Source organism: Danaus plexippus, chromosome 6 (genome assembly GCF_018135715.1).
Source record: "Danaus plexippus chromosome 6, MEX_DaPlex, whole genome shotgun sequence".
Classification (NCBI taxonomy): domain Eukaryota; kingdom Metazoa; phylum Arthropoda; class Insecta; order Lepidoptera; family Nymphalidae; genus Danaus; species Danaus plexippus.
Window position 1 is genome coordinate 416,364 of NC_083540.1, and position 26,259 is coordinate 442,622.

Consider the following 26,259-nt stretch of genomic DNA (forward strand, 5'->3'; position numbering starts at 1 on the left):
ACTTCAGATGACTTCACACGTCATTTGCGGGGAGATATTTTAACGACCGTACAACAGCTGGTTTCTATTATGTTATGGGGGTCCTGGAGATACGGTTCAAGAGTATATGTAATTCAACATTTATACAGAAAAAATAATCTTCATGCATTAATTGTTCATATATTCAATTACTTGACTTGTTATTCAGAAACTAAAGTGTTGAACTGATAAAAATAATATTGCCAGTCAGAAAACGTTTAAACTGTTAATTTTATATTTAGAAATCCGAATTTATTAATCGGCAAATAAAATTTGAGATCCGTTTTTGTTGCTTTAGGAACTCAATAAAGATTGTTTGTTTTTTAATATATTCTAATACTAAGTTGTTATAAAAGCCATCTTATATATAGACCTTAAGACGTTGGAATACAAACATTTTCAACGAAACGAACGTTATTTCAATAAACGTAATACATAAAAAGGATAAAACGAATAATTCCGTGTCTCAATATTATGAGTATATTTTAAACACACTTTTGGTCTGTCCTTTAAACTTTTGTTGTTTTTTGTCGTTGTATTAAATAAGTTTTTATGCTATTAAATTTTCTTGCGTTATATACAACAACAAACCTCTACTACATCCTGCTGAGTGACATCAGTTTCCTTATTAAGTTAATAACGTTCGAGTAATCAGACTAGTGCCGGCTGTAGCAACACCATGTTCGAGGTGCTATTGAGATCTGATCGTATGTTAAAACGGAAACTGTAAGGAAACCTACAAAACCACCAAACTGTGTCCATGGATTTCATTATGTGCAACATAAAATCCACACCTCAGCAATAATGTTCGACATCAGTTTTATGTACCAACTAAACTGTACTCTACTTTACTTTCCACTGTCTATCAGCTTCCATGTCTGCTAACTTCAAATATAAATTGATTACTATTTATTATGGCATCATTCTCAATAAGTTCAAGTTTCGGAGGTTGCTTACGAAGGAATACTCCTATCCTCCAGTCAAAGTCATCGTTAATAACGCCTGCGTCTTTATCAAATTTCCTTAGATCAATCAAACGACAAATAATTTCCTAACGAACGGTGAAGCGATCAATACAGAGATCGAAAGCTCAGAAATCTTAATACATAAATTAACATAGCAGAAGCCAATTACGGCGCAGTTGCATCTAATGACGAGATACGTTATCCCAATATCTAATACCATTAGCGATACTCCGAGTGTCCAGTTTATCATTGCAACATTTAAATCGTAATCTCCGAAGTGCGGCTCTTTATCACTTATATAACTCGCTGTTTTATTTACAACTGTTCGGGACATCGGCTAGGCGGAGTGCACACTACACGCTACACACGTCAACATCTAACAGAAATTGACAAAAACGAATAACGTATTTGTTTTAAAACATATTGACGATCCTAAATGAGATAAGTAATATAATTCTGTCGGTCGTCGTTAATAACCATTATTTTATTTTTGTAGGTTATTCTCGGTTCAGGTTACTTTAAATCCTTTCAAAACCGATCACTTAAAGTTTCTGCATTGTATTCCGCGCCGCCCCAGCATCCTCGGATGTGCACCGGGTTTAATGTTCCAGCAGGAGATAGCGATTCCTTCGATCGGATCTCACGTACGCACTGCGCTCTCGATCTTCCCACGGAACACTCGCATTGATTATTTTCATCACTAAATGCATCTGCGTGATTCTATTCGATATGAGCCGCGGACCGTCCCGACCGCCCGAGCCGTTTCCACGGTGCTTTGTCGACGACCCCTCGCGTGTTTCGATGCACCGCCTATATCTTTGGCTCTCATCTGTCCAAACATTAGTTCATGAAGTCGCCGCCTGTCTGTCGTGTGACACATTCGTTTGTACCTTGTACGCACGCGCTCGCGGGTAGACTTCTGACTCTTCATAGTTTTCTCAGAGCAGCGATGCGCAGCAGATGCTTCTCGCTCTATTTAACAAGTTGCAAAACGTCCAACAATACACAAACTACACAAACGCTGCACAAGTAGCTCGGTTAATTAATACACTCGCATGGAAAACGAGATGATGAATACTAAACGATGACTTTCAAAGTCAAATTTGACTGTTAAATTTACAAAATATATAATAAGAATGATTGTGTGAGTTATACAAGCCATAAACATATATGAATTTGCAACCCTAAAATACTATAATATATAATCTTTTAATTATCGTCAGATGTGAAGTTACAGTCATTGAGTTATTGGCCTCCTTTTACTCAGTACAATTGTTGCAGACACTGCTACCACTAAAGCACACATTTGATAACTAAATACTGAGAGAACTCTCATTAAAAATACCAAAGGAATATAAACATGCACTACGCAGCAATAAAGAAATAGATACGATATTCAATCATAACGATAATTGTTTATAACTAGAACAACATTCAATTATATATATTTTAATAACTTAGTTATAACAAAACATTCCTTAAATAACCAATATAATTACCGTAGTATTAAACAAATGATTTTTTTTATATGTAACATAGAAATGAACCGCGGCCGGGAAATAAAAGAATGCGAAGTTGAAAAACTGAAAGTTGAATTATTATCAACTTATCTAACGAATACCTGTACTGTGGGGACCAATTCAATGTTCTTGACATTACAAGCTCGGATTTCTTTTAGACTCAAATCGTTTATACAAAAAAGGTATACTATTTTAATTTTCTTCTCTTATATAAGTCCGTTCTAATATATCCTTTTTTGTATCGGTATTTATAGGGAAAATCTAAAGCAAAAAACGTGTCTTAGGACATCGTTATATAATCGCTCGCACGCAATATCCTTTCCGATAATCAGGTTTTTTTATGAGGCCATTAAATACATTTCTAAATAAACACTTTTGGTTGCGACACGACATACATACTGTACGTGTAAGGCTAAGTCGTTTTAAAGATCGAGTTCTCCTTAGTCCGTTTGGGCCTATTTGGGCGAAATAATTACTGGAAAAATACTACTTCATATATCTTAATACAGAAACGAAAAAAATCACTATTTAGACTTTTTAAATACCTCGCGAACTTAGTCTCAAGCCCATTCAATTGCTGTCCAAAAGTCAAATATTAATATATATATATTAATTCGCTGGCGATCTGGTCGCTTCTGATGAGGTAACTTCCTGCTGCTCAGAGAAACCTGTACTAACAGACTATATAGTCTATGCGATACTCGTTACTGAGACGTCTTAATGATTATAATGTGTAACAACATTAATAACATAGTTTTATTTGTAATATTAAATGCCGCATAAAAGAAAAAGCGATTAATGTAAGCTAGCACCTTTCACTGCGCCGTGATGATCGTCGGAGGCTGTAGAGTATAGAGCACATGGCATTATATGTCTTCGAAAATAATACATAAATATTATTGCTTTGGAAATCACAACAGTTATATTCAGATTAGCTTAGAAGATCGAAATGACAATCAGTGTATATCAATATAAACGTATTAGTTGACTGAGCTGTGAGAAAGGAGAGACGTAACCGAATGTAAGCTGTACAACCGTGGCATATAAAAACAGCTATAAAATAGTTTACAGCGTTGACAATGGAAGTCCCACCATTAATCACCATAACCTGATAGAAAGCTAACTAACGTATGCTAATGTTTCCGCATTATATACAATATTTGAATACTTTCGTTTTTATCTTAACGGACTTATTATTGTAATGGAGTCATGATTTATATTAGTCCGGCTCGTGATCACGACGCGAGACCATTTCACATTCACGACATTTTTCTGATTTAAAACAATATAAGTTGAGTAATGTGTACAAGTGGACAAGTACTAAGGCTAGTCAGTATAACCTGTCAATGCTGGATTGGAGGTACGTTTAGACCCTAGCTTCGTGTGCGCACTGGACCAGTCAAAAAATATTAAAATAGCGTCTCCTCTGATGAATGAGAGTCCAAGTCTACATACCTCCAGCGTTATTTCAGTGTCATTATTCTGATTCCTCTTTAGATGACAGCAACATTACAACAGCTCGAGAGCAATCTCTCGTTTTGTACGAGTCAAACGTCATTGTTTTAAATTACATATTTCGATAAATTGTTTCTGTATGTGCACCAAGTTCCCATAGCCTCAAAATAGTAGTTATAGATAACATTATAATTTATTGATCTAATGTACTTCCTTCGCTCACTAAATGTGAAGGTCGATTCTGGACTCCACTGGGCCCGCCGCGCCCGCCATTCACACAGATACTTTGACGTTACTCGGCTGCTTGTCATTTTGACAAAAACACAAATAATATTATATGTTACCATAGACAATTTATTTCTTTTTATGATACACTGACTTGTCACATTCTGTTCAATGTTTTAATCTGTAAAGGTTTCTTGTATTTTTTCTACTTTTTACAAACAGACAAATCTCTATTTGTTGTTAACATACGTGCGTAGTTTCTCAGTAACGGTCTGTTTGAACAAGATATCTAACAGCTATTAAAAGTAAATATTGGTATTCGATATTTGAGAATTCGGAATGGTTTTCGGCTTTTATGTTTATTACTAAAATGACCCGCTGTGGTAATATAATAGGTATCGCTATAACCTTGGAGATAGGTACGTCATATTTACATCTTAACAACAAAATAGATGCATTGAAGCCTGACCCGCCTCGAGGATACAACCTTGCCTTCGGAATGATCGAACTTTATTTAGAAATAATTTTTGTCACGCCACTTATCATAATAGGTTTGTGATGTTTGTTAATATTTATCTTATCTATAACAATAAAGCCTTGTGCACACTAATAAGTGAATACCTTTAATTTGTAACGCTAATATATGTTTATTTAAATATTCTGTAATCCCTAAAGCCGTTTATGAAGTGAATGTGCGTTTGTTTTACGTTAGCTGTAACACATCAGTCACGCCAGTATATTCGGTTGTAAAGCCTTCTAACAGCGATTTCTTAACACAAGTGAACATATAAGTACGACTTGGACACGATGTATAACCTTAACTTAGATTTAGTTCAGTTACAATAGTTTTCCATTAAAGTCAAAATTCTATTAAACTCATATGTTGTTATTAAACAAAATAACACATTAAAGGTTCAAACATAATTAGTGTACCTATAAAATTATTTTTTTGAAAAGAGATGTGTCAATGGATTTCTAATTTGTAACTGAATTATTTTCTAATAAGGTTTTCATTTGTAATCTCTAAATAAAGGACACGGTCGTAGGCTAGTGTTTTAAAAAATTAAAATTTTGATAGAAGTTTAAATAGGAAATTTAAGAGGAATTCAGAATTTATGTAAAATTGTATAATAGTATGCTCTTAGTGTAATATAATACAATGTAATAGTATTAATTGATATTAAAAAAATAAATATTATGAATCTAGAATGTAACACTTTTACATAAATCTTTAAATAGTTCAAGAGAAAATATTAAATAACTTTTTTATATCAAAACCAAATATCAATATTATATAATCTTTATGATTGATTAGAGTGTTCCAAAAGTTCTAAGCGAGTTAAAAAAAGTGATCGCCCAACGTGGGGCTCGAACCCACGACCCTGAGATTAAGAGTCTCATGCTCTACCGACTGAGCTAGCCGGGCTGTGATGGTAGCGGCGAAATTACGTTTAATATACATATTACAAAATCTGACTTTATTAAACTTCTATACATGCTGTATTTTATTAATATATTAAATTTTATAGACGCTGTGTGTATGTATTTGTATGTATATTTATATTTGTAATCTCTTAAATCTTTTCTTTGTATGTATATACTAACTTCGAAAATCTACGAAGCAATTTCTCATGGAACTATATTCTCTTTATAATATGTAATTACAAGTTATTATATAAAATAAGATTTATGTAATCAAAAACTCACAACCAGAATCAGAGCTCACGTTTTCAATGAGTCACAATTACTTTAAAGAGTGCCCACGAGGAAAAGCACATGCCGAAATTGGAGAAATTATGATGTTTCTGTGAATGTGATTACATGAGTGTGGTGATTATTCTGTCCGTCAACAACACGCCACTTATTATTTACAAATTATTTTAATACAGGCTCATAAGATCGGGGTCATGTCATTAAAATATCGCGAGGTTACAAAAGACGAAGGAAGAACCGTTAAATAGGTTCCATTAACAATGTACAAGGAAAGTAGAGTCGGCAGATAAAATAGACGAGGGAAAAAGAGGGCAAGCTATAAATAAAACGACAATATACATATTCGGTGTTTAAAAAAGTTAATAATGAAACCAGTATAAAAATAGCAACATTGCTTTTGTAAAACTTAAACTACAGAGAAATAAGTTGAACTCCTTGTCAGTATAACGTTGCTCAGTTAAAACGAACATTAAAGATTTAAATTATTTAAATTTATCATTAAACCACACGCTGGTAGTCGTAGCCGGGATCCGGAAGATGTCCGCGACTTGTGATATAATATATTAAGTAAACATAATCTCATAGTGTTGAGTACAAACGTTGTGTCAAAGAACCTTTCAATAAACAGCGTCAATTATTATTGCAATTCACGAATATCTCATTGATTAATTAAATCAAATTAAAATACTTCCGTTCTACAAAATTTCGTTCGAAACTTATTAATTATTGAAAGGTGAATATCGACGCATGTAAATAAAACTAATGTTTTTCAGATTATACTACGCGTATTTTATCATTTTCAAAAACTACACACTCCCGACGCTTCGATTACTTAACAGCAACCGTGATCACGGGCAGACGAGACGTGGATGTCGAGAGACATTTTAAAATAATAAAATACGCAAAATATAATTCGAAAAATATTAGTTTTATTTAAATAAATACTCGCGAAAGTCTTAGATCACATTATCGGCGTAAGTTTATTTGTTTAAGTGAAAATGAAACTTAAACGATGATGACATAATAATTTATTCAGTTGAAATTAAACATTTAAAAGAAATTAATTTAAAAGTTATGTTAGAGTCGACACCTTGGCTAACATAACATATTAAAGGCTTGATTCAATTCAAAATATTTATTTTCTCTATACAAAAGCGAAAATCGCAAGCAAATAAGTGTTCGTGTCTCGCTGAGAAGAGAGTTTTCTTTGAAAGTGTTGCCGTGACCTTGATTAGATCTATATTTAATACAAATGACTGTGAATCGACAGAGAATCATGTGCTGGCGACACCCGGCTCTGAAAGCTCGTGATTGTTTATGAGTGAAAGCCTGTAACAATCTACTGACAATCTTGGAGCAAACTTCATTTTACCACAACTGAACCTTATCAAAGTATTGAATATGTAAATATTAACTAGAGTTACTGCAAGTGATAAATTGATAAATTAAAAGTCGGTCAGCCGGCCAGCGAACCAGTTTGGCTGTTACCTAACAGTCGCCGGTGTTACGAACCTTTTCCTACGACTTATTTACTTCGCGTGTATCTGTGTATTGTAATATATCCGTGTATTGTAATAAGTCTGTGTGTTATAATATCCAGCTGTCCGCCGTGTCTTCTCCGATGAGGGTCGGCGTCCGATCTGCTGGATGTTTTCACTTTCACAGCGGAATGCCGTTAACTCCGTCTCATTAGATACACATCATCCCGCCTCTGATGTTCATTGATCACATCACAGTGTAATTTTTATATTATTTGCTGGTTCTTCCGGCGATCGGAACGTTTACTTTCGATACAGTAACTGGTTTCGGGTATGTGTGTGTTTATGATCGTGGGTTCGATTTCTGCGCGGGCTCCTATTACGTAACTCGTTAAACAAGTGATATGAAAGCGAACGGTAGACATTTAGGCGACCCGTTGATATGTTTACTATTAACACGGATCTGTGACGAATACTCCGCGATGAACCTCTGCACCGTCTTGTTACTATATTTATTTGTACGGGCATTTATTTCTATACTTACATATAACATTCTAAATCAATTCTAATATATTAATAATATCTGTATGTGTGTGTGTGTTGGGGCTGGTCTTAGCGTTTCTGATTACATATTCGTTACGACTGTGTGTACGCTAGGAATATTTGTTTTAAATAACATCAGGCTGTGTATACATAGATGTGGTATGTAACAAAAGTGTCATAACATGCGAATTTATTTTTCATATTTAAGCGATCTAGCCGTTAGTTAACACTTAGCCGTTAAGATAACACTTTGTCAGCGGTATATTATTGATCTGTTCTGAGATCTGAGATAAATAGCAACAAGTCAGTCTTTGATTGTTTTGTTAATGGTTTGTTTGTGGTTTTAAAATAAACCCAAAGCAACGGGCCAAATATAGTATTAAATAATGCGACATTAATAACATTCATCATCAAAGTTTGTGTATTTTTAAATATAAACAATAAATATAGAACATAAAGCAACACGAAGTATAGATTTCGGAGCATTTCTTCGTTCGTGAGAACTTGTTACAATAAACCGCATGTATGTATGTGAGGTGTTGCTGAAACCGTATCAGCTGGATAAGGCATGAGGACCAGCTTACAACACACACGCAACGATACTGGGAACCGTATTGTGCTGTTGAGAACACGAGATTTGTATGGGAAACTATTTCGTCATTGGAAACAATAAAAATTTACTTCGATACCGCAGTTTTTCAACAATCAGACGTTTTTAAAACGTTGTACATGTGTTAGCTTGATTACACATATGTCTTTATATAATTTAATATGAATATTAAAATGTATTCATACATAGAAATACATAAAAAATATTAGTTTACATTTTTTTATAGCTCTTTGATCTTCGTTTATATTATGGTAATATTTTTCTTCAAACAACTTTTTTTAGTAACTTTTGACGAAAAATAATTAAGTAATGCCATCGATGTAACAGTTTGGACATTCTGAAAACTTACGTAAAAATATTTAGCTGACCCACAGCCGGTTTTAATATAGCACCTGTGAAACAAAAATACCTCCACGCCCTTAAAATAATTCAGCTGTGGACATTTCCGTTATAAAGGAATCGAATATGAAAGGTTGCTTTACTCTAAAGGTCATCGTTAAGGATAATAAATTAAAGCCAAACTTTGAATGTCTTCGGACCCGCCTGGACCTGTGTCATTACCCTCTTTATGGACTAATTAAAAATATAAAATTAACGACAGTTTAAACGAACCCGTCATCTTAAAATTACAACGAACCTATACTAAATGAAACCATTTTCAATGGAGACGAGGGTAGGGTAGTTGGTATTTAATAATAATAGTTCAGTGAGATTGTTGGTCTGGAGATAGTGTTCATTCTAAATACTCACTGGATCAAGATACAGCGTGTTACAGTCTGTGATGTGTTTTGGAATGTTTGTGGTCGCCGCTGCTCCCATATCTAACATCTCCGGCACTCAAGAGACGAATGATTGGCCCATAGCGAATATAAATAATGTGACATCTGAGTCAAGTCAGAGACCGTAGGGACCGGACACTGCACGCATTTAATATGAAAATATATAACAATCCTTCTCTGTGCTTTCATTGCAAGATTCGTCTTCGTTTGATTTTTTATTTCATTTTTATATTTTCACTTCTACCAGATGGTTTGTTTAATTCAATGCCAAGTGACTCAAATGTATTTATATTGTTATTTGAATTAAATACCAATATGCCTACACGTTTACGTTTAATAATCTTAGTCATTATCAAGAGTTTATTTTCATTGATGAAAAACAAAATGTTTACAGATGCAACGTCTCATAAATGTATTAGAAATGTGTGACGTTTAGGATGCTGTAATACGTTTTACAAAAATATGTTATTTTTTCCTTATATTATTATATTTTTTAATTCTCTCCGTGCCCGCTTCCTCTCCCAGCCTGCGCCGATCGTTGCGCACGCGCATCTCCGCATAATCTACAGCATCGATCGCTGTTAATTGATCGCCTCAGATGACCCGCACCTGTCCCCGCTCGGTCTTCCACATCTGGACCATCCAGCGTCTCTCATCTCCCACATCTACTGAGATAGATTATACGACACACGCGTTAGCATTATTTTATTTTATTTTGACAGTTGACTGCGACGTCTCAGATGAATGATTTGACAACAAAAATTTCAAAAGCGTTTTTTATTTGCAAAGTTCGTTTTCAATTTTATCTCCATCTTTACATACAATCTCTACATATTTTTTTATCACCACATACTATTTTACTTTGTCTTTACATATATTCCTCTGAAATGGTACAATTGTTCCAAAAATCATATATGTATATTCACTTCTCAAGAACATCGGAATCTGTTTTGTTATATAAGGTTCCGAAGCTAATATTTTTTGACAAATGGTACACATTGTAAACTAGATAGCGATCTCCGCCGTCTGCCGGAATACGTTATTAGGTGTAACAACAATAGTTGAGAGGAGATTTAGAACAATCAGCTAACACAGCCTCCGGCGGAACTGGGATGGTGTATTCGTAACAGTGTAGCCGGGATGCTGGGCAGGTATTAGGAGATATATTTAATGTTAGGCAAATAAAATTTGGAAAATATATTTGACTTGTATTTATACAATTCCCCCTTATATTGCGATCAACGGAGCAGCTAGGTATCTTATGTCATATTTAAATTATAATGTTAAAATCTTCTTATTTATTAAAACTAGTATTCTGTTTGTCATAACAATTATAATGAATGTGTATTGTTCTACTCGTCTACTCGTCTACTCGGTGTCTGTTACATACAAATCAATAGTGATATTAATACAATCTAAAGTCTAAACAATGCATGTCCAGGGGTGATGTGCTGTGTGGTCCGAACAATGGCATCTATCTAACATCGGACTATTGTTCCCATGCGGTGTGGACCACCATACACAGACCAAGACCAGGCCTCTCCTCGACCAGACCAGACATCAGGCATCACGACTGCCCAACATTATAATACAACATAATAAGGATTCCAAGATCTCGATCGTTCGATCTCTGAAACCCTTAAGTTGTATAAGAATTATTATCAGTCAGGAAACTATTGCCTTCAGGCTTTTCTGAATGTTTACGTTTGTCTTTTTTCTTTATGTCAATATAAAAATTATCTCGATTATTAATAAAACAATATCGTTGAATTAAATAAGTCGCATCGATATTAAAGCTATTACATTTTTACAAAAACTCGCTGACGATTCCTTTTAGAAGATCTTGTCTGACGAAGTTTCATCAACGTTAGCCGTGAGGGGTGAATTTTTATACTTCCTATATAAGGTTGTAAGGTTCAGCACATTAATGAGTCAGTATGAATGCATCTTCTGTGGGAGTGGAGTATTTTCTTTTGGTCCGCCTGTCTCGTATCTGCGATGCCTTTTGTCTCGTGTGTGAGGCTCCGCGGCCTTTAATACCTTTAATTGGTGACTATGAATCAACCCTTCTTTAATTTTTAATATCTGGCACTTGCATCGTCACGATTGTTAAATGCTCGTGTAATTTTAAACTTTACAGCTCACGTAATTAGATCCCATTTAAACGGAATGGCTTTCGTTTTGTTCTATCCATGATTGAAATGTCGATCGGTGGGGTGAGTAGACGATATTGCGTCTTTCTGTGAATAGATTACAGTCGATTTTCAACTGAAGCTCGATGATTATAGATTGAAAATGTTATACAAATCGATTATAAAATAATTGAATTAAATTTATAATAAAAGCGCACACATGTCGGACTAGCGCCGCGGCCAGGCTTCCGATACCAGGCGCGATAAATTATAAGCATTCTATTTATAATACAAGACGGAGATGCGAGAAACCTCTCGTGTTTAATGAAACTATTCAAAACTAAATATTTCTTGCGAATATGAAGAGGTCATACCCTCGGAGTCATCACAGTGACGATACTTATAAGTATAGTGTGAGCCCCCGGGTTCACACGGACGTAATTATAAATATTCACAATGACATCTCGTTTATGTACAAAGCGAGTAATTAGAGTAAGCGTCGCTTAGTCGTTCAGATGTCACCGACTACCGTTAACATTGGTCTCACTTCCGTCACACGAACTGAGAGGATTATAAAAATAATATAACATGTACTAACTATTCGAACGTTCATAAGACGTAATGTATTCGATTTCTTATTTTGCTAAATAAATTACAACCCTGAGCAAGTAACGAATTACTAATAATTTCCAAAACTACGCGCTTTGTCTTAACGTGTGTAAACTTGGTACGATTCGATGGAGCTAGAGCGAAATGAGCTCAGTTTAAGTTAAACATTCCTGCGTGTCAGTCATAAACCGTCTCTAATCTGTGAGCTTGTTACATTATATCCGAGTGTCACATCGCTCAGGACACTGAACTGTATTGGAGTGTTCGCCGCGCCCGCCCTCAGCCCTCAGATACGTCAACGAGTATACTACACGATATACACACGAACTTTAGAGTTAGCGATCCACTTGGCATCTACTAATATTGAAAATAATATTACAAAACAAAAGCTTATATAAATTAAATTATAAATTTCTATAAAAAGTTATCGTTTATGATATATCTTTAAATGACAATACATGTGATGAATCAATGAAGGCGCTAGACAAATAACTGGAAACGTTCTTATTTATAAATGTTCACGAACCATCACAATACAAGACTTATTTGATATGATCCGTTCCAGTTTTTCTGTAACCGTCGTAATTTCTTTCAACTTTCCCATCGCATACCTTAGCTGCGGGCGGCGCCTTCACAAATTACAGAGCACATAATATTTGATGAAGTGCGGTGACACACATATACAGTCAATGTAATACTTATTATATAATTCGTTTCCTAAGATTCTTCCGTTAAAGCGAAGTCATTATAATTCTCCTATTATTTCCACGGACTATAAGTGATTCATATATTATTTGAGTACAATCCTCTGGATATTTCTCACGGTGCGATCAAAGCTTCCGCGCCATCGCCGAACGCATCATCAAGGAAACGCGTTCCTAAATCACTGTGATTGTAAAACCATCACGCTCCAGAAGACCAGCGTCCGCCACACGTTATAAAGAACAAACTGTAACATTATCGAGCGAGAGATTAATTTATTATATTACTGTTTTTATTTTCATTGCAAATCAGTCCGTAGTAGAGGCGTAAATAATCTTGGAACGTAATTTGACAGATTTATGCTGAGATGCATATTTTAGAGGCTTTTAACTTGATTTAAGATGAAAAGCTGAAAGAATTTATCATCGAACTTACTTGTTTACGAGCGGCCGGGCACTTAGCGCGCCGCCCTCCCCTGTCGGACCCACTGGGACTCGAACGAACGCGCGAGACCTCACTCGGACCTCGACTTATTATACTGTACTTACTAACATTTTATTTCTATCGATAATATTTAAATTATTTTTATTTAAACCAGCGATTTTTTCTCATGTCACAGTTAAAGTTGAATATTACACTAAAAATTTAAATGTTTGAGCGTATACATGTAACACACTTATCAGTTTGCCTTTCAAACAATTCATCTCTCTGTTTGACTATAAGGCGATGTCATAAAAATAAGCAAAGACGTTGTAAATTAATATAACAAGTACATCAGACTGTTTAACAGATAATAATTACTTTAAGATTTTTGTAACAGCCCGTATATTCTAGTAATAAACGTGCTAGGAGATGATTTATGACGGAGGAAGTTTATCGTGAAGGTCGATTTTATTTTCATGTTACGTTTAACGTAAAGGATGTTGCCAAGGAAAGCTGCTGTATGGAGCTAGTTTATTTGTCATCTCCAGCAGATGGTGGATCGCCTTGGCCAAATTAGCACCGCTCACTCGGACTAGGGCCAGTGCAATCGGAATTACGGCGACCATTGAGACGGGGCTATCAACATTACGGCAATTAATCAACACCACGAAAGGATAATCTATATAGCATTTTTATGGCAAATGTACATTAAACTTTATTTCTATGTAAGGTACATTATGGCTTTAGACAACGATATAAATTACGGTTCAATTAACAATTAGGAGTAATGACACGTGACAGTGCTGTGTACAAACGGATACTTCTAACGTGACATACAAAATAGCATTTCCTTGAACTAAATTCTTTAAACAAGTTGGACAACGTTAACTTAGAATGTGCCCTAAAATGAAATCTGTGTAAAAACCCAATAAAATTCTTGTACTAATGAAATATTGAAATAATTACTAAGAATCAGTTTCAAAGTAGCTGAGGAATTTTAGCAATTAGGTTTATTCACAAATAAAATTTATGTCTTTAATTACTATTTTGACGATATTTAAATTTTATTTAAATTATCCTTTACTTAAGTAGTTTTTAATGAAATACTTGGAAACCGACTGCAGTTTACTTACTGTTTTACTGTACGAGTGGTTTTGAGATGTATGTTTGTGACTCCTTAAATCAAAACATACTGGACAGTATTAAATGTAACTTTTCAAAAATGTAGCTCAATTGTCAGATTAAAATAAGCACCATGATTTAGCCCGAAAATCTGATAAGTTGATACGGCCTAGTAGACGGTGCTATTGAGCGGTTACCATAACTAGAAGATCGCCTCAAGTGATACCTGCAGACGACGCGGGTGAAGTCGCGAGAGAGAGCTAGCAAGTCACATGTGTCTCTGGTGGTGGCACGATACGGTCGTAGTGTCAACATGTGAGTCAGACATCAGGCCGCGGACACACCTGCGGAGAAAGCTGGAACCCATCACATTGCCACTTTCCTATATTAATTGATGTGTGAGGCGCGGCGACACTACATCACTACATCTTACGTCATCAGATAACATTACATTCCTCTCGTAATACTTTTTCATTCATTCATTACAGCTTACTTATGATGACTCGTTTTTTTTTATTAAAAAAACCTTTTGACATCTTTTTAAAATAATATTTTTTAAGAACCGATCCTAATAATACTTTATTATTATAAATCCTCATCTTGTGGTATATTTTTGTATATATACATGATTTTTTGTTAAACATAAGACAATCGTTAGTTTTTATATATAAAATATGTATTGTGATTGCAAAATGTGAATGTCTATTCCAAGTAAGAAAAGCGGTAATGAGTCAACTTAGGAAGATGTCACTCAGCTGTTTATGTAACAGACGTTACATTATATGTTATTAATATATTATATTATATAGAGAATAGATTTTTAACGATAAAAAAAATCGTATTTTATGAAACAATTAATACTTTTACTTTACTTTTGTATTGTAATAGTAAAGTATTTACGATTACTCATGTTTTATTATCAATTAGTTAAAGTTTCTCATTCTATTAGAAAATACGAGTAGATTTTAATAGCTAATATTAATAAGCACGCACGATATATTTTTCACATTAAGTATTAACAATAAATGTGTAATTTTAGTATCATTAGCTCGTGCTATTCTCGTCTCGGAACCTTTTGCTCGATTCGACCTTTATTTCTCGTTTTATTTAACAACAGCCTGTAACAGAATGTGTTAATATCTTGATTTAATTCTGTAAATTAACTTTTTATCGACAATATTAAAAAAAAATAGCACCTACCTAACCATACATATAGTGTATGAAATGTTTATTCGTCCCTCCGTCTCACAAAGACGAATGTGTACGGAATTCATTGTGATCATTATTTATAAATATGAACATAACGCTTAGTTTTTAGATGAAATAAAATAAAGGGAACATTAGGAAACTCCATGTAAGAAGCGTTCGGAGTTTCACTGGGAGGAAACCGTGTAAAGTGCAAAGCACGTTTAGTATTTTAAATAATAAATTGATAAGAAACAAGCAACACTGCCGTATCAAACATAGGCTGTTAAACAAAGCGCGGGTTTCACTGACGGGCGGGAGATGAGAGCAGTCATTTGTAGTGGAAAGGTCACTTGCTGGACATCCTCGTTATAACTTAAAATATCTGTTTCGTGGAAAGATTTGTATCTTAATAGTACACGGAGCTGACGAGCTACTGTCAAGGGCGGGAGTGCTACGGGACTGCTGGTAAGATATTCACCGAGGTCGCTCACGTTATAATAATGTTAAACAAAAGAATGATATGCCGCTCGCAAGGATTACATTACGATGATAAGAAGGTGCTAGTTGTCCGAGTGTGGAGCGATTCTTTACAAGAGAACTAAATTCGCTTTACATATTAGCGTACACTCGATAAGACTCTTTTATTAAAATATACCAGTCGATTCCCATTGGAACATAACATCTGTGAGGCATCAAGTGTCAGTTTTGAGATTGCCATAAAGATAACCGTGTAGTCATTTGTAGACTGACACAGTCCCTGTCCGTAAATGAGTCGAGCAGAACGCCTGTCGTTTGATTCCTCCGCCACGAGGACATTATACCCGTCATTATACGCTTTTTTTTGTATATTTAAATGTGTCATCTTCTGCCCTTCATAATTTATCTTTGAACATCGCTACTTTTTACTCGCTTAAGTGGACGGTATTGAACATTTGTTTTTATTTACAAACATACAATACTATCAAACCTAGAGACTATCACGTATGTTCGGTCGTATTATATACAAACGATGTCGAAACATCATAGACTTGATGTACCTCATCGCATACGTTCTGCTAGAGATGTAATGACCATAAATCGAGCATCAATTGAAATAAAAAAATCGCATCAAAATGAGACTAACAGATAAGAGAGAACCTTTACAGTTAGACGGGGTCTTCGAGAAAATTCAAGTCACGGAGAAAAACGCCCGGAATGCGATCGCCGTTCCCATGAGATCGCACAGAGATAGTCTGGACACTTGATGCAGATGTCTCCGATATAATTGATGGTGTCCCAGACCGCGACCCTCACGGACAGGAGACAGGGGGGGCGCTGGAGAGTCCTTCCATTAATACGTCCGATGATATATCGGCCCTGTACGTGGCTGTAGCTGATCTAATTGAATTACTCACCAGATGCATATTTTAATTGCTGCCCTTTGATCTCGTGCGTGATTTTTGCGATGTTATCTTATGTCGGAGGTGGACTTTGTAAGGAATAATTAAATGTATTTATGAAGAGAATATTAAACAAAATAAGAAAACGTTAGTTTTTTATTTGATAATAGACCGTTGTAACTTTCAATTGCAATATAAATTTAATATTTTTTTAAGGCTGGAAGACTACAGCTGGAATTTCGAGCTGGTTGTTTTTCCTTTTTCCTTAATTGTTCCTTACTTACCCTTCTGCATTCAAGGTGACTTGACTTGATAGTTGCGGAGACGATAAAATACCAGAAATTTGTTATATTAAAACGAAAAACTAACAGAATCAAAAAAGCAAAATAAAAAAATCAAAGTCATCTCTCCTCAAATCTATCAGTGTGTCGGAAGGAATTCTAACACCAATTATTTTAAGATACTGAGTAAACAATAACGTTAACTCGCCGCGTAACCAAACCAACGTCAATATAATCAATCCACGAATTCGACCTAACTAACTAATTAACTATCTTCCAATCCGTCTGGTAACCGCGGAAGATCATGACCAAAACCCTCTAAAAGAGACATCTCAAGTTGCAGAGACGGCGTACCTACAACCAAGGTGCGGCTCACACACTTTTGTATTACAAAACAAAACCAAATAAGCTAGACGTGATATTATTTAGTTATTACTTCATTATTATTGCTGACATGTTATAAACATTACAATAATGTTATCTTAGGAACAATAAGTGGGACGTTAATTGCGATTTACTCTGACGATATATCAATAGATCAAACGACTGTACAGCAGTCGTTTCTGTTAATATAATAATCACGTTCTGGTCTCCGCCACTGGCAACCTTACTGACTGTGAGTTGTGAGCTTCAGTTTATCCGCTTCGTTGTGGGAAAATATGTGGATATTATAATACAGGCGTGAGCCGAGTGTCCTCGGACATTCTTACAGGTGTTTTGGGAATTCAAACGGAATTGGAACTGTCGTGACAACTATGACTGTTGTGAATTCATGACATCGACGGACAGGTTAATGGCGGTTCAAATAAATGAATACTTTTACTTCATCAAACTTAGATTTCTGAGATAACTTTTTAAATGTAACTAAAACAGAATGTTTTAAGACTCGAAGGACGCCAGCTAATATATTATTGGTTGTTGTTTCAGGTGGGTGTGGATCAGATAAGCCGAGTATTGAATAAAGTGAGCCTAATAATTATACAATCTATTATGTTACAATAGTTTTGGAGGTCGCGGTAACAAATATGGCATAAGAAGCTTATGTTATTTTGTAATCTGCGAAGCGTGCGATCGTTCAATAAACATATTTTATCTCGACTAACAAATTATCGTGACAGGTAATTAATAACAATAATGTCATAATCTCTAGCCAGTCAGTGTATTTAATATGTTTGAGGGATGCCGTGCTTCTCGTGACAGGTAGATTCTTTCGTACGACACTGTAATTCTTTTGTATCACGCAAACCTAAAATTCCTGTGAACGGGCCTCGGGCGTATTCCCGTTTTCGAAGGAATTTCGGGGAATAATTGTGACAAATGTCTCTAAAATATAGTTCGTCGACTATTATGTATGAAAAAATGTTAGTAACGAAATAATTAGAGAGAGTTTTAAGAAGAACGTGCGTTATAAAATTTCTCTAGTTGAAAATAGGATGTGAAAGGTTTGAACCACTCTCGTTGGATGCCGTTCATGGTGATGAAGTATCGGTTATTCAATATCTTCATAGGCAACGCTTCTTACGAGATGTTCCGAGTAATAACACAGTCTACCAACGTCTTCCTTTAACATGGCAGCGAGCTGGATGGGTTCCAGCATCTACCACTGTCATTAATATCACAAACATATTACATTATGATCTTTTGGCGAGCTGTCCCTGTATTCGCCGGTTCTTTATATAATAATTAATTTATTTAACAAATACATTGAAGCGAACAGAAAGAAATCGTTAGTTAGGTTGTTACAGTCAGTATACCGAGTTAACAAGCAGCTACGTGTATGGTTTGTCATTTATATTAGAGCACACAACTCGCTGACACCGTGACTTACTGCCGATGAGTATTATGTGTATTTACTATATCGGTACCCTACTTGTTTGTTTGTTCTCAAATGTTAGTTCTCTATCGTGAACACACACGAGTGACATCCTTTGTATGTATATAATGTGCTCCAGTGCTATGGGAAACATACTTTGTCTTATATAATATCAATGAATTGATGACTAATCAAAAGCGACAATTCTTCATTTCTTAGTCTTCCTACGTCACAAGATAAAAATATTAATATTCATAGCTTAATTTTAAAAGCGAGATAATGAAATGTAAGGGTGAAGAAAATTTATACAAAATGAAGTGTTTAATAAAAAAAAGTTCAGAGCCGGTATTAAAGCAGTTCAACAAACATTAAAGGGAAATCGCAGCGGGTCCATGAGCAGGCCCTCTGACATACAAACTGTCCGGTTCTTATTACACTAATCAATCCTATTTACATACACTGGCTTCAGAAGCTACCGGTGTAACGAACCCGTTGGAGACCGCGGCTTACCTCGTCGTTCATCAAACGGATCAATACAGAATGTAACTCACTATAAATCACTCAATCGAAGGTCAGTTTTAATTTACAACAATGTAGATATGATTCACTACTTCACGAGAAGGACCTTATTAGTTCATGTAATTTTTTTCGCAAACAACGCAGTTGGATGACGTTTGAACCTGAAAGGAGTACAAAGACAAACCAAATAATTTGCGATAATAATGTATATTGTAATAAAACGTTGACCTCGCTCGGACTGTTTGTCGTCTCAATACAATGTTAGGTTTCACAGGTTTATGTTGGTTTTTACGGACCTTGGGGTCGTATGCGTGTCAGCGTTCCGTGTTATTGACAGGTGCGGTTTGATTTTTGTGTTTAAACCATTAATCTTTTGCAGTAAATACGACAACCTTAGACGCACGCATGCTACATGCTACATGCTTACCGTGAACGAAAATATGAAAGTGAATGTTGTAACAGTTTTGAGTGAACAATCGAAAACAATCTCTGAATCTGTTTAACCCGAATGCTATTATTTTATAGTCCGTTAAATCGTAACTCATGTTGACCACCGTACACGCCAACGAGAGCGCATGCTCTGTTTACACCGCTGCCAAATTATTATAATTCGTGTGTGTGTCTTTATAGAGATTAGATCTGCTAAACCTGTGCATTATTGTTTGACTTTTACCAAAATTATCGTGGCTCTATATGTATTCGTAGATTCCTTTGATGTATATCATGTTCTAGGGATATATTAAAGGTCATGTATTATTTTGTATACATTAATAAAACGCTAACCTCTTTGACTTAATACGTACTATTTCCAGAGCTATATGTTATTGAGATGTTTATATAATTGCAGCGGAATTCTGCAAATGTAAAGTGCCACTGGAATGACGACTGTACCTACCATTACAGAATAAGTTAGGAGGATACAATTTCTCTAAACACTGCTCATTATTAGATAGTTTAGAAAATTAGGTTATTATAGCAATGATGGAGTAAGGAAGTGTGGAAGGAACGTCGCCAACTGGTTGTAGGCAGACGGAGCGGCGACGACACGATTCAGTATATGTATTAATATTGTATAATGCTGATTACTACTAGAGGGTAATAGAAACTAGCGGAGGCTTTGTTAAACACCTAGAATCGTTTTTATGAGTCAAAGTCTTTAAAAGTTTTAATGAGGCGAGATCTCTATAAAATAAAATAATTGTATTATTTTTATATGGTAGTGTAGTGTGTGTGTGTGTAAGAGTCAAAATACTGTTATTAAATTTAATTATGTCTGAAAACAAAATTATAAGAATAGCTGTGACGGCTCAAAATTATGGAGAACTAAAGATATATTTGGCCATTTAAATGTAATCTAATTCGTTTCGCTTCACAAGCTAGTAAACTCGTGAAACAATCACACTCAACTGTCTGTGTGACGTCACCGCTCTGAGCCTGTCTCGAACATTTATCCGGTCATTCAGTTTATATCAAATCGAGAAGCCATTGATGCTGTGCCGGAAAACATCGCTGAGAAATGAATGCGTACTTAAAGCATTCGCCGATAACATTACACTGGCCGCGCACTGCCCGCGCAAGGCCCGCGTCTGATCTAGGTCCCTTCCATGAACTACAACTTAAATCGTCAGATAAACCATCAAACTGCTGTTAAATTTCTGTTAATTTATGAGACATTAAGTTACCATGAAGCAGTTTGGTAAATAAAGGGTCGATGTCACACATAGATTAGATTTAAATGCTGTGAAGACTGCATCCCATTTCACTGACGGTACAGTTAGCAGCCACCGCTGATAATCAGTCGCTCCATTGTAATGATCTGGTGCGAGCATGTAGTCCACTGGTGCCATGGGAGACTTCCCACCCTGCATTTATCTCAAATATCATGTATTAGTAGCGCGTCGCTTGAAATTAATTTCTGTACTTTCAACACCACTTGTTCCTTTTCGTATTTATTTCGATATCTCTATCTAGTATGTATTGTAATTTTAATAACCATCGATCTCCTACTACGCTGACAATTCAGTCAGATATGTCCATAGATCGTCGGCAAACATTAGACACGTACACCTGTAACACTTTCTTTCTATTACAAAATCTCTCTTAATCAATTAAAACAAAGAAAATACACACTACCTACTTTCTATATTTTATTCTCTGAACGATCCAATAAAGCGTGACACGAAAAAAAAAACTATATTCCGATGCGATTTGCGATAGAGTTTGCGGAAGCTGCGAGAGAATAATGTTCCGCGTCCGTGCGCCGGCGCATAACTGTTAACATCTTAATGATGGCCGCCGGGGCCGAAGACGATGCAGCGGCGAATTCATTTATTTGTAACGATTCGACTGTTATTCTAATGCCAGGAAATTTATTAGCAATAACGCTGCCCGGCCACCAGTAATGACTCTCAGCCAGTCTGTGTTACTTCCACGCATCTTCGTATTATTATAGTTCACTCATCAAATTACACATTTTATCGACTTATAACGTTTGTTGAATGACAATTGCTCTAATATTATCAGTAAATGTGTAAACTTCGTACCTGGTTTGTGCAACATATTAAGGTAAGTTAGTAGTTTATAATAACAACAAAGCGTTTCACATGTTTTTCTGTTTTATCGAATCATCTGTGAGGTGAAAACATTTAAAAAACACAAATCTCGAAAATTCTCGTAATGAAAGCTCTCGAGTTGTCCGTGATCGAACAAGTGAAAGCTCATCTTCTATTCCCATCAGCGCCTCGCGACCTCAGCGGTCATGTTGTTTCCGATATTCTCGTTTTATGACAATTCCCAGTTTTGTTTAACGTGAAAACAATCGAAAGTGAGGAGTGTAACCGGTTTCGCTTCGGACTGTTCTAAACAATGTTTATTGTCTACCAATTAAAAGCGATTGCTCTGGATTACGGCAACAGTATGAAGAGCGTTTACAGCGGTTTAATGTCAATGAAACGAGTCTCAGATAAATTTTAATGAGATAAAAACTAGGTCTCGCTGCACCTCTCTACTCTCGAGATAAGTTATTCGCTGTTAATAAAAGCAAACTTAATCCATGTAAATTTTAGTATCAGAAGGTCTATAAATCTGCTGCAGATATCCATCTAGTTTTTCAAAAATAACTGGAGCAATTTAAATTAATCTTAATTTGAATCGCGTGAATCACTTGTTATTTTTAGCGGAGTCTTTTGTCCCCCGGAGACGTGTGCGAGGCCATGCATCAGCCCCCACAGGGTTGTCACATAAACAGAAATTAAGGACTGGCCTGACTAGTCCCATTTACTTGTTTTAATGCTGATCTTATAATGCAAACATCATGAGCACCGGACGGCTTACAGTCGCCGATAAAAATGGGACGAATAACTGGAGCGTGCTGCTTCTGCACTCATAACACTCACGACTTATCCGCTCATTTTGCTTACACAGGTCTTAATTATTACGATTCGCTTCATCAGTCACTTGTCTCTTCCACGTCCTAGTTCTAATTTCTAATCTTCTTTGATGTTTATGTCTTTGTTTTTTTTTTGGGTGTCAATATCTCTTGATATTTTATTGCACAACCTGCTAGTTACAGTCGTTCATAAATAACAATGATGGTATAACTTCTGTCGACGAGTGTCCCTCCGGCGGAGTGCTCGCATTTTTTCTAGCCCACGCGTTATGATAATTGTTTGTCATTGTGTTCAGTGACTTCGCTACTCTTCTTGGATCGTATTCAAATAAATCTTAAATTATTACAGATCGTGATACCTCCTGCGCATTAAGTCATGTGTCAATAAGTTTGACAAGTAGTAGCTTATCTGATACTTTTAGTTGCAGTTTTTTTGTGAAAAGAACGCTTTTATGTTGGGAAATAATAAAACAGAAAACATACTGAACTATAATTAGTACAAATCAATGTACTCGAATGCTATTTGTTAATACGTTCATATATTACGAAATATTTTCAACTAGTTGTAGATACGTTTATTCAGAATATACACAGGCTTGACTGACAAGAGCTAGGTGCCACATCAATTACTGTATTCGTTCGACTAACGGTTGAAGAAATGCGTGCGCATTTTAATTGTCTGTTAGTTTTTTGAACAGAAAAGTTTCCTACAACACGGTAGGATTAGATCCCGCCGCCGGCAGGTAAAAATAACTGTTTATATTTGAACACCTGGCATAATTAAGACACTGAATAGTAAGTTGTAAAGTATTGCGAGCGTCACCTTATCCTCATCTATCCACACAACCGAGATGCTGTTGCAATATCCGTTTATAAGTTTATTAGTACGTCGAGTATTTAGACTCTTGGAGTCTGTAAACAACAGTTAACATGTCCGAGCCAAAGAAAGTTGCGCGGCGTTTCTCTCGACTCCATGGAGAGAAAATGTCGTCGCTATGCACTTTTGCCATCGATATTAAAGGTTGACAGGAAATTTAATGTATTTAATATTGTTAATGTTATCACACGTTGAAGATTGTAGCTTTAGTGTAATGTGTATTGAAACTAACACGATTGTTATTTGTATTATACCGTCACATTGCTCTTAACTTTTTAAATACTAGAATATTATTTAAGTAATATAAATCAGTACCGTTGGTACCAACCCTGGCCAGGTCCACCTGATGAATGTTCAAATAGTCATTTTCACTTGAAATCTTATTCGTACATTTAATAACAACTATCATTACAGCCTCAGCGACTTTCTTGACAACTCATCTGTCAATGTCTTAATGGAATAAAATATCTAAAGATATCGCTGTTCTTATTATGCAAAATAATATAATCTCGATGTCGCGGACATTTGTAATATGTACATATGTTGTATAAGTTTACATTAAAAACGGAAATTACGAAATTAGTTAAAAAGTATAACTCTTAATCTGAAGGAACGTCTCTATTGATTGTTAGATATCTCGTTTTAATACGATAATACAATAATATTAAAAAAAGATATTATCATAACGAAAACATTTATTAATATTAAAGTTATTAGTGACAGATGTTTGTCGTTCTAGCTCGGAGGCTGCGTACTCAGCCCTGACCCCTGACCCCACACCACCAAACAAGACATTCGATTAGTTATTGTCACTAAAAAATAAATTGATTTTGTTTTTCTGTCTACCTAATGCTTACCTATGACTATATATTGGTTCTCTACTAATAGTACCACCAAGTTTCTAAGTATATTATTCGTCAGAGCGTTATCAATGGCTAAATATGATAACAAACGGAAACTTTCATACGTTTCGTGAACTAAAACTTGTAGTATTCTGTATTAGTTCTAGTGGTTGTAGTAATAAAAAAAATTAATATATAATCCAGACAGTGAGTTCCAAGTAAAGAAAGTTCCTACCGGAATGAATATTTAACTCTTAGGACGTGTTGATGTCGATAAGGCGGTAAGCGGATTACTCAATGAGAGACCATAAATAATATATAACCCGTCGTTTAATTAATTTACTCGGATGCTGCTCAAAATTTCTCCGCGGCTTGAGGAATGTTCTCTCCTGCGGTAATAGGCAACGAGCACGAGCTTTGTATTATGTAATACTTATCCACGATGATTCTAATTATTCCATAGTTCCAAGGCTCGGGCCGTTCATATCACATCCTTCAAGCTGTTCTATAATTCCTGCAGTAATAAAATTTCTTGTTTTTTTTTTTTAATAAGTTGAATGAACAAAAAAGGTAAACTATGTAAAAAAGTCAAAGAATTCAATATGTTTTGCCATCAACTACTTTTATTAATAAATGTTGCCTTATTTTGATATTTCGTAATATAAAATCTGTCTAGTGTATCTTGACCGACATGCCTGTGTGCCTTTTGACAGATGTCCCGGTAGAGGGTGACCATGGGGCAGGCGGGCAGCACGGGTCCTGAGCTGCGGCCCCGACACGCGCACACTCTGCCGCATGAACCGCTGAGACACGCACCCAAGGCATGTACAAACAATGTTTGCACTTTGACTCGTACTTGACACTCTTGTGATGTCGACGTAATCATTTGGATACAATAACCTCCACTTTATATAATAATCGCTATAATTTTTCAACCTGTTCCAGGTCCTACCGTCGCTGACGGAGTCTCCTCGCCTCCGCAGCACCGATAACGGTGTGATCCTACAGTCCGGTGGAACCATCAGCGGCCGCAGACCTGGCTCTCTGCAGCCGGAGACTACGAGGATTCCTCAGGGACATGTGGTAGGTCATCATAAGCTCTATTGACGTAGCAGCTTCCATTAAACTCATGAATTAATAGAACAGAAATCTGCTAAGAGCTATGATTATTTCACTTAAAATTTATACGCGCACCTATATTTGATTTGTGCTAAGCTTCGTTAACTCAGGATCTCCGCTTTTCCTGCACCTGTCATATCAAGATTTTGTCTCTGTTGAACTCAGATTATCATTAAGAAAGAAAAATTTTAATTAATATAATGTATCCAGGACGTTACAATAAAGATGTTTGATGATTGATGAATGTACATCCGTCCTTCATTACATCATCGCATATACAAGCCCCGTCACATAAATACTCTAGGCTAGAGCCCCAGAGACAGTTCTGTTCCCATACCATGGAAATAATAATTAGAAGAATTTAAACATCCCGGTGCAGTTTATGTCCCGGCAGTATCTTTCAAACAATTGCTCGTAAAGCTCTCAAAGTGGATTGTCTAGCCCTTTCCGCTATGAAATGCTTTTAGCTGAAATGAATCTGTCTACCGACAGACTAGATGTTAATGAGACGCTAGTCGCCGAGACTTAGACGCTTACTTTATATTGGTTAGGCTGTACC

The 26,259-nt window shown here is 35.7% G+C and overlaps 1 protein-coding gene and 1 non-coding gene across 6 annotated transcripts in view; one reads left to right on the forward strand and one right to left on the reverse strand.

The window, feature by feature from the left end:
• The window catches only part of LOC116778818 (uncharacterized), a 50,724-nt gene that overhangs the window by 7,948 nt on the left and 16,517 nt on the right, over window positions 1–26,259 (forward strand). For 4 of the 5 annotated variants that reach the window (XR_004354151.2, XM_061529505.1, XM_032672857.2 and 1 more), the window contains exons 3-5: window positions 18,070–18,105; window positions 25,295–25,402; window positions 25,527–25,664. Coding sequence is in view for 4 of the 5 variants with exons in the window: in XM_061529505.1 (XP_061385489.1) it covers window positions 25,316–25,402; window positions 25,527–25,664 (225 nt within the window). In the remaining variant the exon portion in view is untranslated. The remainder of the gene's footprint in view (window positions 1–18,069; window positions 18,106–25,294; window positions 25,403–25,526; window positions 25,665–26,259) is intronic. The other variant, XM_032672858.2, reaches the window with a different exon arrangement.
• Trnak-cuu (transfer RNA lysine (anticodon CUU)) lies at window positions 5,537–5,609 on the reverse strand. Its single transcript has one exon. It is a non-coding gene; the product is annotated as a tRNA-Lys (tRNA).